Source organism: Mustelus asterias, chromosome 12, assembly GCF_964213995.1.
Source record: "Mustelus asterias chromosome 12, sMusAst1.hap1.1, whole genome shotgun sequence".
NCBI lineage: Eukaryota > Metazoa > Chordata > Chondrichthyes > Carcharhiniformes > Triakidae > Mustelus > Mustelus asterias.
Window position 1 is genome coordinate 62,960,597 of NC_135812.1, and position 13,076 is coordinate 62,973,672.

At 41.1% G+C, this 13,076-nt stretch overlaps 1 protein-coding gene across 2 annotated transcripts in view; it reads left to right on the forward strand.

The window, feature by feature from the left end:
• The window catches only part of LOC144501525 (uncharacterized), a 100,530-nt gene that overhangs the window by 4,754 nt on the left and 82,700 nt on the right, over positions 1-13,076 (forward strand). For both annotated transcript variants that reach the window (XM_078225346.1, XM_078225347.1), the window contains exon 2: positions 12,373-12,496. In XM_078225346.1, the coding sequence (XP_078081472.1) occupies positions 12,373-12,496 (124 nt within the window). The remainder of the gene's footprint in view (positions 1-12,372; positions 12,497-13,076) is intronic.

Here is a 13,076-nt window from a genome sequence, read left to right on the forward strand (position 1 = left end):
AAGGTACAGACAATGTGAATGGAGAGAGTGTTAAGCACAGGCTAAAGAGATGTGTATTGTCTCCAGACAGGACAGTTAGTGAGATTTTGCAAGTCCAGGCAAGTCGTGGGGGTTACAGATAGTGTGACATGAACCCAAGATCCCGGTTGAGGCTGTCCTCATGTGTGCAGAACTTGGCTATCAGTCTCTGCTCAGCGACCCTGTGCTGTCGTGTGTCGTGAAGGCCGCCTTGGAGAACGCTTACCCGAATATCAGAGACCGAATGCCCGTGACCGCTGAAGTATTCCCCAACAGGAAGAGAGCACTCTTGCCTGGTGATTGTCGAGCGGTGTTCATTCATCCGTTGTCGTAGCGTCTGCATGGTCTCACCAATGTACCATGCCTCGGGACATCCTTTCTTGCAGCGTATCAGGTAGACAACGTTGGCCGAGTTGCAAGAGTATGTACCGTGTACCTGGTGGAGGTGTTCTCACGTGAGATGATGGCATCCGTGTCGATGATCCGGCATGTCTTGCAGAGGTTGCTGTGGCAGGGTTGTGTGGTGTTGTGGTCACTGTTCTCCTGAAGGTTGGGTAGTTTGCTGCGGACAATGGTCTGTTTGAGGTTGTGCAGTTGTTTGAAGGCAAGAAGTGGGGGTGTGGGGATGGCCTTGGCGAGATGTTCGTCTTCAACAATGACATGTTGAAGGCTCCGGAGAAGATGTGGTAGCTTCTCTGCTCCGGGGAAGTACTGGACAACGAAGGGTACTCTGTCCACTGTGTCCCGTGTTTGTCTTCTGAGGAGGTCGGTGCGGTTTTTCGCTGTGGTGCGTTGGAACTGTTGATCGATGAGTCGAGCGCCATATCCTGTTCTTATGAGGGCATCTCTCAGCGTCTGGAGGTGTCTGTTGTGATCCTCCTCATCTGAGCAGATCCTGTGTATATGGAGGGCTTGTCCGTAGGGGATGGCTTCTTTAACGTGTTTAGGGTGGAAGCTGGAGAAGTGGAGCATCGTGAGGTTATCCGTGGGCTTGCGGTACAGTGAAGTGCTGAGGTGACCGTCCTTAATGGAGATGCGTGTGTCCAAGAATGCAACCGATTCCGGAGAGTAGTCCATGGTGATGGAACTTGCTGATGTCATCATAGAGTTGTTTCAGTGATTGTTCACCATGAGTCCAAAGGAAGAAAATGTCATCGATGTATCTAGTGTATAGCATCGGTTGAAGGTCCTGTGCGGTGAAGAGGTCTTGTTCGAACCTGTGCATGAAGATGTTGGCATATTGAGGTGCGAATTTGGTCCCCATGGCTGTTCCGTGTGTCTGGATGAAGAACTGGTTGTTGAAGGTGAAGACATTGTGGTCTAGGATGAAGCGGATGAGTTGTAAAATTGTATCTGGAAACTGGCAGTTGTCGGCCTTGAGTACTGAGGCAGTTGTAGCAATGCCATCGTCATGGGGGATGCTGGTGTAGAATGCCGAGACACCCATTGTGACGAGGAGTGCTCCTGGTTCAACTGCTCCATGTGTGCTGAGTTTCTGTAGGAAGTCCGTCGTGTCGCGACAAAAGCTGGGGGTTCTTTGTACAATGGGTTTCAGGATGCCCTCGACATAGCCGGACAGGTTCTCGCACAGGGTCCCATTGCCCGATGCGATGGGACGGCCGGGTGTGTTTGCCTTGTGTATCTTCGGGAGGCAGTAGAGATCTCCAACGCGGGGAGTACGTGGGATGACGACAGGGCAGAGTCGCTGAGCAGAGACTGATAGCCAAGTTCCGCACACATAAGGACGGCCTCAACCGGGATATTGGGTTCATGTCACACTATCTGTAACCCCCACGACTTGCCTGGACTTGCAAAATCTCACTAACTGTCCTGTCTGGAGACAATACACATCTCTTTAACCTGTGCTTAACACTCTCTCCACTCACATTGTCTGTACCTTTAAGACTTGATTACCTCTAAAGACTCGCGTTCCAATCATTATTTTGTAAATTGAGTTTGTGTCTTTATATGCCCTGTTTGTGAATAGAACTCCCACTCACCTGAAGAAGGGGCAGCGCTCCGAAAGCTAGTGGCTTTTGCTACCAACTAAACCTGTTGGACTTTAACCTGGTGTTGTGAGACTTCTTACTGTCTATATCATGGCCGGTGCACTGCCTCGTGCCAGTTCACCACCCTAAACAGAATCTCCTTGTTAAATGGTACTTTAAAGTGAGACTCAGTTTAACATGTGTAGGGTTGTAGCATGATCAACATTTGGTTTTTACAGCAGGTTCATGAACCAATCCATAACCAGTTTCTACAAGCATTGCTTTCAGGTTGGAAAGGAGGTGTGTGTTTTGTATCCTGGTCTGCGCCGCATCCGTTGGTCTTTACTGCCAGTGCTTTACTACCAGTGCAATACTTTTGAAATGTCGACATTATTATAATGTTGGAAGTGCAATGCCCAGTTTTCCCACAACAATCTCCCATAAACACTGTTGTAATAATCATCTGATTACCTGTTTTAGTAAAGATGGTTGAGGGGTGTACATTTTCCAGGGTGTGGGGAGAATTGTGCTGCTTTTCCTTTCATTGAGCCATGGGATCTGCGGAGGCAGATGGGACCCCATTATACTGACTGATCCAAATTATAATGCAACACTACCTCAGTACCCCACTGAATTGCCAGCCTGGGTTATGTGTTCAAGTCTCCTGGTGTGAGACTTGAGCTCGCAACTGTCTGACTAGGAGGTGAGAGGTTTACCAGTCAAGCAAGGCTAACACCTTTACAAGTTGAAGGAACAGAAAAGATAATTCTGAAATATCACTTTAAGTTCTAAGGATAGAACAAAATAGATCTCAAATCCAAGCTGGTAAAATATAAGTTTAGGACTAAGGTAGAACAAAATATCTGTCCTTGTAGTTTGTCGGTCATGAGTTGCTGAGGTTCCATTTGTTAATTTTTTATTTTAATTATTAATACTTTTGAAAATTTATGTACTCACTTTAATTTATTTAATTCATACACTGATTTTCTACATTCAATTTTTCTTCATACATATGATTGATATCACTCCAATGCTGTTGCTTGGTGCAAAGCCACCAACAATTGTATTAATCCATGTAAACTGTCGCAGCCAACATCAGCTGTTCTGGTTGAAATGTATTGATACCAATTATTCACTATCTGTCTCGGTCTAGTAGTTTGCAAAATATCCACTTTGAACCATCAGAGAGGCTTTAAATAGCGCATAGATTGTAAAAGGTCTTTCATAGTGAACAATGGGTTACCATGATTAGTGTTTACACTGTCTATCATCTACGTGGACGAACAAACATAAAACATTTCATGAGCTAATTTATGCAATTCACAAATCAGTTTTTAAAAAGAATTACCATCATTGATCAATTCGCTGACTGTAAAGTATTGTCAGGAAGATCCAATAAGATGAATGGATGTTTGTTCATCTTAAGTGCGTGTATTTTGTTTTAAATAAAATTATTAGATTGAATCCAGAGTTCAGGACCCGTATTTGTGCCCACTCCCTGGTATTGCACAGTAAGAAGTCTCTCAACACTAGGTTAAAGTCCCAACAGGTTTATTTGGTATCACAAGCTTTTGGAGCGCTGCTCCTTCATCAGGTGTACCTAGCTGTATTCTGCTTGGGACCCTGAAGCATGCCCAGGACTTGGGGCCCTGTATTGTGCTTGTGTATTGAGACAGAAGCCAAGTATTGTGTGTGGCACCAGGACTCCTTGGTTATTTGTTTTTGTCTATTTTAATTAATTTTGTACATAAGACCGTAAGAAATAGGAACAGGACTAGTCTCCTCAAGCCTGCCCTGCATTCAGTAGGATCATGGCTTATCCAAAAATTCCTAATGTCCACTTTCCTGCCCTTTTGCTGTAACCCTTGATTCCCTTGCTGATCAAAAATCTGTCTATCTCAGCCTTAAATATACATAAGGACTCTGCCCCCACAGCTCCCTGCGACGAGTTCCAAAGACTCACAACCCTCTGAGAGAAGAAATTCCTCCTCATCTCAGTCTTAAATTGGGGTCCCTTTATTCTGAGACTGTGCTGTCTGCACCGAGACTCCCCTGAGGGGAAACATCCTCTCAACATTTACCCTGTCAAGCCTCTTAAAAACCTTTTATGTTTCAATGAGATCACTTCTCATTCTTCTAAATTGCAATGAGTAGAGTTCCAACCTGTTTATCCTTTCCTCATAAAACAATTCCTCCATACCAGGGATCATCTTTGTGAACCTTCTCTGAAATGCCTCCAATGAAATAATATCTTTCCTTAAATAATGGCATGGTAGCACAGTGGTTAGCACTGCTGCTTCACAGCTCTAGGGACCTGGGTTCGATTCCCGGCTTGGGTCACTGTCTGTGTGGAGTTTGCACATTCTCCTCGTGTCTGCGTGGGTTTCCTCCGGGTGCTCCGGTTTCCTCCCACAGTCCAAAGATGTGCGGGTTAGGTTGATTGGCCATGCTAAAATTGCCCCTTAGTGTCCTGAGATGTGTAAGTTAGAGGGATTAGCGGGTAAATGTGTAGGGATATAGGGGTAGGGCCTGGGTGGGATTGTGGTCGGTGCAGACTCGATGGGCCGAATGGCCTGTTTCTGCACTGTAGGGTTTCTATGATTTCTATTATTTCTATGAAAACTGCTCTCAGTACTCCAGATGTGGTCTCACCAATACTTTGTACAGTTGCAGCAAGACGTCCCTACTCTGTACTCAACTCCCTTGAAATAATGGCCAACATTCCATTCGCCTTCCTGATTACCTGCTGCACCTGTGTGCCAGCTTTCTGTTTATCATGCACCAGTCCCTTTGTGTTGCAACTTTCTGCAGTTTTTCTCCATTTAAATAATACTCTGTTCTTTTGTTCCCCCTTCCAAAATGAACAACTTCACATTTTCCCACATTCTACTCCATTTGCCAACTTTTTGCCCACTTACTTAACCTATCAATATCTCTTTGTGAACTGTTTGTATCCCTCTCGCAAATTGTCTTTCCACCTATTTTTGTATCGTCTACAAATTTAGCTGCACTACATTCGCTTCTTTCCTCCAAATCATTAATATATATTGTAAACAGTTGCGGCTCCCGCACTGATCCCTGTGGAACCCCTCCGGTTCCAGATTGCCAGATTGAAAAAGAACCCCTTATCCCCTCTTGCTGTTTCCTACCCATTTGCTAATTCTCCACCCATGCCAATATACTACCTCCAATACCAGGGACCATTTTATGATAACCTTTTATGAGATACCTTGTTGAACAGCTTCTGGAAGTCCAAATACAATACATCTACTGGCTCTCCTCTATCCACTCTAGTTGAGACTTCTTCGGAAAACTCCAATAAATTAGGCAGAGATGATTTTCCTTTCATGAAGCTGTGTTGACTTCGCTTGATTAGATTATGACTTTCCAAATGTGCTGCTATTCCTTCCTTAATAATTGATTCCGACATTTTTCCAACATCAGATGTTAGGCTAATCAGCTTACACTAGCCTGCTTTTGCCTACCTCCGTTTCTGAATTAAGGATGTCACATTGGCAGTTTTCCAATCCTCTGGTACTTCTCCAGAATCCAAGGATTTTTGGAAAATTACAACCAATGCATTCACTATCTTCTCTAGTGATGGTGATGGTACTTAATTTCACCCCATATTCTTTAGTATTAATGGGATGTTCAAAGTATCTTCCACCGTAAAGACTGGTGCAAAATATTTGGATAAAAACAAATTACTGCAGATGCTGGAATCTTTGACAAAGGGTCATCTGGACCCGGAACGTCAGCTCTTTTCTCTCCTTACAAATGCAGCCAGACCTGCTGAGATTTTCCAGCATTTTCTCTTTTGGGTGCAAAATATCTGTTTAACTCCTCTGCCATTTCCTTGTTCCCCATAACTATCTCCCCAGATTCATTTTCTAAGGGGCCTATGTTCACTTTGATCTCTCTTTTTTATATAGTTAAAGATGCTCTTCATAGAAATCATAGAAACCCTACAGTACAGAAAGAGGCCATTCGGCCCATCAAGTCTGCACCGACCACAATCCCACCCAGGCTCTACCCCCATATCCCTACATATTTAACCCGCTAATCTACGCATCCCAGGACACTAAGGGGCAATTTTAGCATGGCCAATCAACCTAACCCGCACATCTTTGGACTGTGGGAGGAAACCGGAGCACCCGGAGGAAACCCACGCAGACACGAGGAGAATGTGCAAACTCCACACACACAGTGACCCAAGCCGGGAATCGAACCCAGGTCCCTGGAGCTGTGAAGCAGCAGTGCTAACCACTGTGCTACCGTGTCGCCCGTATTGTGAGTTTGAAGCTTGCCAATGGCATTGTTTGTAAATGCATAACTGATATTTACCTGAGTTTTACAGACCAAGAACACCCCAAGTTTAGCCCCCAACTACCCACCTCACCCCAATCCAACCGCAGTATTTGCTGTGTTAGTGAGTTCAGCTGAGTAGCAGTTCAAGTGTTTCAATTCATCCTCTTGCTGTTGAGATGGAATGGGGAGGAAATCAGTTTGAAAGCTCATTAATGATAGCTACCCACTGAAAATTGCAGGAAAATATATGACTCAACATCGGGCAAGGACAGAATCAATTTTTGGTTATGAGGTCTTTTGCAGTTGAATAGGCTAACAAGACTCCCTCTTTTGATCCACTACAATATTTTGAAACTTCTGCTATAAGGCCTGAAAAGAATTTTGTTTCGCTTTATGTTATGACATAGTTATAGAGGATAAATTGAGATTACAGAGGGTTAACTCCCATAGATACATAAAATATTTCAGATTACAATTAGGCTAGTTTCAAGGTACAGCTAAACCAGATATCAGTGTTACCTTTCTGACAACCAGTTGGTGAAGGAGACCAGAAGTCAATTTTTGCTCAGTTTTAGATTTATTCACAAAGTGAAACATTACAAATGTAAAGCAGAGTTCCTAACTCTGTAACTCACCACCAGCATCAGTAAGTGTTTCCATAAACCTCTGTTGATACTAATAAATGCCTCTTTAGATGCTCAAGTCATCATCTAACGATTGTCTTCCACCTTAATTTATACAATTAAACCTTAATTTAAACAATTAACAAAGAGTTTACTTTTGCATGTGACATTATCTTTGTTATGTTCCATTATCTTTGAGAGAAAGATGCCTGTTAAATTTTGGTCCTGGCTTCAGTAAAATTCTGAGGCGTTGAATCTCAGGGGATTCTCACAAAACCTCATGAAGCTCCACATCATGATAGCTGAGGAGGCCCCATTCCCATGTGAATGCATAAATATATTGTCTATGTGAACAACAACAGATTCAAACAGCAAATAGGGGACATATGGGGAAGTGATGGCCAAGTGGTATTATCGCTAGACTAATAATGCAGAAACTCGGCTAATGTTCTGGGGACCTGGGTTCGAATCCCCCCCATGGCAGCTGGTGGGATTTGAATTCAATAAAAATTATCTGGAATTAAAAGTCTAAGGATGACCATGAAACCATTGTCGGAAAACCCATCTGGTTCACCATTCTCCTTTAGGGAAGGAAATCTGCCGTTCTTACCTGGTCTGGCCTACATATGACTCCAGAGCAACAGCAATGTGGTTGATTCTTAACTGCCCTCATGCAACTAGGGATGGGCAATAATGCTGGCCAGCCAGCCAGCGATGCCCATGTCCCACGACTGAATAAAAAAACCAAACTGAAAACACAGTAAAACAGTGTATGTGAGGAAAAGTCTTTATTCAATTTGTTCACACCTGACAATGGCCAACTTTGTAAAAAGCTGGAACTTAACATTGAAAAATGTCAGGAGTTAGCTCAGGAAAATCTCCTTTATCTTTTTCTGCTTAGTATGCCTTGTCTTGAATTGATCCAGCCATCCATTGGTGCAGGTGAACTTCTCATGTCCAAATATCTTGGACTGGAGATAGGAACTTTCTTTGCTCAGTCTGCCTTGAACCATGTCATGATGTGGAGATGCCGGCGTTGGACTGGGGTAAACACAGTAAGAAGTTTAACAACACCAGGTTAAAGTCCAACAGGTTTATTTGGTAGCAAAAGCCACACAAGCTTTCGAGGCTCTGAGCCCCTTCTTCAGGTGAGCCATGTCAGCAGAGCTTCTTCAACGTTGGGATAGGCAGTTCATTCTCTTTCTTGTTGAGAGAAAGCCTGCTTGTTGAACTGTTCCAAGATGTTTATCTTTGGTGTTTCCTAACCATGGACAAGCACGATGGTGCAATATCCTACATCTTTGCAATGACTGCTTTGCAACACGGTTTCTCACTTGTTGTACCAACTCACTTCTCTGATCAACAACACTTTTAACTTTCTCACAGGTTGAGCCATACTCACAGGCTTTGCATGTTCTTTCACAGGGCGATCTCTATGTCAAGTGATAGCTTGCCCAGCGCTACATGATTTTGCGCTTGTGTGGTCTAACTCTACTCTGGTTCGTAGGGTCATGTGACAAGTTTGGATAAATTCAGCTAATCCGGAGTTACGAGTACAGAAATATGACTTATCAAGGGCATCATTCTATGGGATTTGCTATTCTGCCTGTAGGAATAGTTCAACATAACTGGAATTTTGTGCTATCTGAGATTGACTCATTAGAATTCCACCCTATTTCTCGCCATTAAGTTAGAATGAGTTTACATTCATTGTGCCTGTGATTTTAAGGAAATAAAAGGAAGAGATCATGTCATTAAAAGGTTACATCATGGTCAATATAGAGTTGAGTGGACAAACAGTGGAGTTGCCTCACCATGTGATCCATGGTAATTTTCCCGCTCTATTTGGGAAATCATGGTTGGAGAAGATAAAACTTAACTGAAGTATTGTCAATAGATTGATCAATCCCAAAACAGACCTCCAACACTTTTTCTGGATAAATACAAGAGTGCATTCGAGGAGAGACTTGGTTCAATGAAGGGAGTTCAAGTGAAACTTGATAAAGCCTAACAGTCAACCAATAAGTCTCAGAGCAAGAGCAGGTACATTATGCAATTTGTTCCAAGGTCGAAGAAGAATTAGTATGACTTGTTAACACTGGTGTGTTAGAGCTAGTTACAATGAGTGACTGAGCTATCCTCATTGTACCTGTCATGAAACCAAATGCTTCTGTTTCTATTTGTGGTGATTTTAAAACAACCATAAATCACCATTGTGTGCTGATCAATATCTGCTTTCTTTAATTGAAAATTTGTCTGTTGGATTATCAGATGGGCAGAAATTCAGCAAGATTGATCTTTCACAAGTATATTTACAGATGTAGCCACTGAATCTCAACTATTGCTTACCGTTCTTACTGATATAGGTCTTCTTTATTATTAAAAAATTGCCTTTTGGAGAAACAATGGCACCATTCCATAGATTGATGGATCAGATTTTAAGTGGTCTCTCTGGTGTACAATGTTACCTGAATGATATTCTGATTACAGGGTCCAGTGAACCAGAGCATTTGAATAATTTAGAAGCAACATTGGGATGTCTTTAAGCACATGGTCTGCATATCAAGAAAGAAAAGGTATCTTTTTCCAGACATTAGTCCAGTGTTTGGGTCACATCATTGATAGTAAAAGCCTACATAAAGCATTTAAAAAGATAGAAGCTATTTTAGAAGCACCACGTCTGACGAATGTGATGCAACTGAGGTCCTTTCTAGGATTAATAAATGATTATGGCAAATTTGTTACTAACTTAGCTATCTTATTGAAGCTATTACATAATTTACTATGTATGAAACAGTCATGGGACTGGACAACAGAATGTGAGAAAGCATACAAGAATGTCAAAGATGCTTTGTAGAAGTCTGAAGTATTGGTTCATTTTAATCTGAAGCTACCTTCACTGTTTGCTTGCAACACTCATGGAGTGGGGCAGTCATTTCACATATTATGCTTTTGGGAGAAGAACGACCAATAGCTTCTACTTTGTGTACTCTGACTAGTGCTGAATCTAACTATGGTCAGCTAGAAAAAGAAGCATTGAGTATAATTTTTGGCGTATAAAGGTTTCATCATTATTTATATGGTTGTCATTTCACATTATTGACTGATCATCGGCCCTTAGCTATTTTTGGGTCATATAAAGGTTTGTTAGCTGCTGACTAATTGCAAAGATGGTCACTGATCTTGGCTCATTGCAAAGATGGTCACTGATCTTATCTACACACTGTTATGGTATAAAGTTTCATCAATCAAAGTGCCATGCTGATGCATTATCGCGCTTACCTTTACCTATTGAGCAGATGCCACCAACTAGTTTTGTGAATATTCTTTATTTTTCACTGGTAGATCATTTGCCTGTGACAGATTTTCAAGTTCAGAGACATAGCAGAAATGATCCTGTGATGGGTAAGGTGATGAGTATGGTATTGAAAGGAACAATAGCTGGAATGGATCATACGCATCTGATTTGAAATGTTTTGTGTCAAGAAAACTTGAGTTGACCATCCAAGGTCGGTGCCTATTGTGGGGAATCCGAGTAATCATTCCTCCTAGTCTGCCTAGTTCTTGAACAACTACATGAAAGATATTCTGGTATAATCTGAATGAAGGAACTACATGGAGTTATTTTTGGTGTCTGTGTCTGGATTCTCAGATTGAAGAAAAAGTGGGATGGTGTTAGTACTGTGCACAAATAAAAAATACACCACCGTTGTCTCCTTTACACCCTTGGGAGTTAGCAATGATTGGATGTAGATTTTGCTGGTCCATTTGAAGGTGATATGTTCTTCGTCATAATTGATACACACTTAAAGTGGCCAGATGTTGTTATCATGAGATCTATTGAACAAACCATTGAAAAACTAGATGAAGTTTTTGCAAGATTTGGTACACTGGAACAGATTGTTGGTGATAATGGTTCATAGTTTACTTCACATTTGAGGATGATCTCAAAGTAAGTGATATTTAGCAAATAACATCCACACCTTATCATCCATCAACCAATGGATTATCTGAAAGATCCATACAATCCTTGAACCCCATTCTTTAAAATTTTCAAGAGAGCAAAGTTCATTATCCCAACATGTGAATAGCTTTTTGGCATCTTATATAAACACTACTCATGTGACTTCCCAAAGTTCACCTGCATTACTACTCTTAAAAAGGAAGTTGAGAACTACATTTGATTTGTTATTACCTCCAGAAACTTCAGAGATAGCAGAGCATCAACAACAATCTGAAGTTGCTAGATGAGAATTAAGGGCAATACAATGCTCATTTCAACAAGAAGCTTGAGTGGGTGGCACATAATTATGTCACAAGTGAGCAATGGGCATCAACCGTAGTTAGAGCAAAAACAGGTCCAATTTTTTTACACGGTTCAAACCGAAGATGGACCAGTTTGGCGATGCCATGCTGACTAATGTTTATCATCTCAAAATGATTTCTCAGAATAATTTCCAGAAGTATCAATTTGTTTAATTATTATATGTGAGTGCTATTATGGAAGGAAGACTTAGTTGAATCTGAGACGCCTGATGGTTGTGTCTTTGCTACTATACAAAGCAAGAATGATGCCGAGTTAGTTCCAAGAGAAAAAGGTCTACTGAAGTTCCAAATCATACTTCTAGGGTCAAGGACAGCCAAATTCCAGAATGTCATATACAACCAAAGAGGAATAGATGTCCTCCTGATTGACTTTCTTATTGACTGTGTATAATGATTAATGGTGCAAAGTGTTATCTGTAGAGCATTACTGATCCTATGTATGACATTTAGTAATTTGTTGTCATGACTACACAGGTAAAGGAAGGGGCATGTTTTTAAGTGGTTGCATGATTGCTTTAAGAGCAGGTCACATGACTTGATCATGAGGCCATTAGGGTATTTCACAGACTTCTGTCTTAGTTTCATTTTCTGTTTTGTGCAGAGAACATCCCTTTCAATAAACCTGTTGTGTGTTACTTTGAATCTAAGTGTGCAAAACACATCTTTCTCTTTTTCTTTGAACCCATGATCCCTAACAGAGTTAGGACATTATAGTTGTGTTAGAATATTAAGGGAAGTATTTTTTCTGGTGTTTAGTGTATTAGTTACCTACTAACTAATGTTTAGTCAATGTTAATTTTAGTCTGTTACAATAATAGTCTTAAAATGTGAAATCTTGTGTGATCCTTTGAATCGGCCACTAGGGAATTCAGATTTTAAAGAGTTATTGGTCTTGGTATTATAACAAGACAACTGTGCCCAATAAAGCGACATGTTGAATTGGCTCCCTAAAAGGTTTAATAGATGTAATTACAAATTCAGGAGAGACGTGTGGGTGATCAGGAGAAAGGTAAAGAGAAACAAGATACATTCGGGTGGCTGATTACATTGTAGTGAACATTTCTACTTCTATTTTGTTTTAAAGTTTAAAATATCTATCCATTCCTTAGGTGTCAGACCAAAGTGACAAGACTACATAGCACTCAGGTTGCAAGATCAGCTTGTTCCAAAGCCAAACCATCTGCTTCTGTTAAAGATGTTACAGCAGATAACAGGGATACTTCAAAAGGCCAGGTTAGTGTAAATATAACAATATTTGAACTTGTATTAGTTGCTTTGTAAGTTCCCATGTTAGCAATAACTCAAAAAAGGAAAAGCACAGCCTAAAACGCAAATGTGTTTTGAGTGGATTTTCCCTCCAATCGAAGAGAAGAACAAAAAAAGGAGACTTTGCATCATTAACATAATTATGAAATGTATATAGGTGAATGTTAACCTCACCATATTTATTTTATTTTAATGATATTTCCAGTTCTGGCTATTTTCTGCTTGAAGTTGCTTCATTCTTGAATTTCATTGGCCGGTGCAGACTCGATGGGCCGAATGGCCTCCTTCTGCACTGTAGGGTTTCTATGTTTCATCAACCGAATCTTGGGCAGTCTGAACATTACAATTATTTTAACTAATTTAACTTATGAAATAATAATCAAGGATGTTAGTCTGTTCTGAAGAGCACAAGGTTGCGTAGGGTAGCGTATTGAAACAATCTGATTGTTAAAATTAACACTTTTATAATTATCCTCTGAACTTTGAAACACAAACGAAGAAACTGGTATTCAAGTTCTAAACATTGTTTGGCATCTGCTTATGTAGT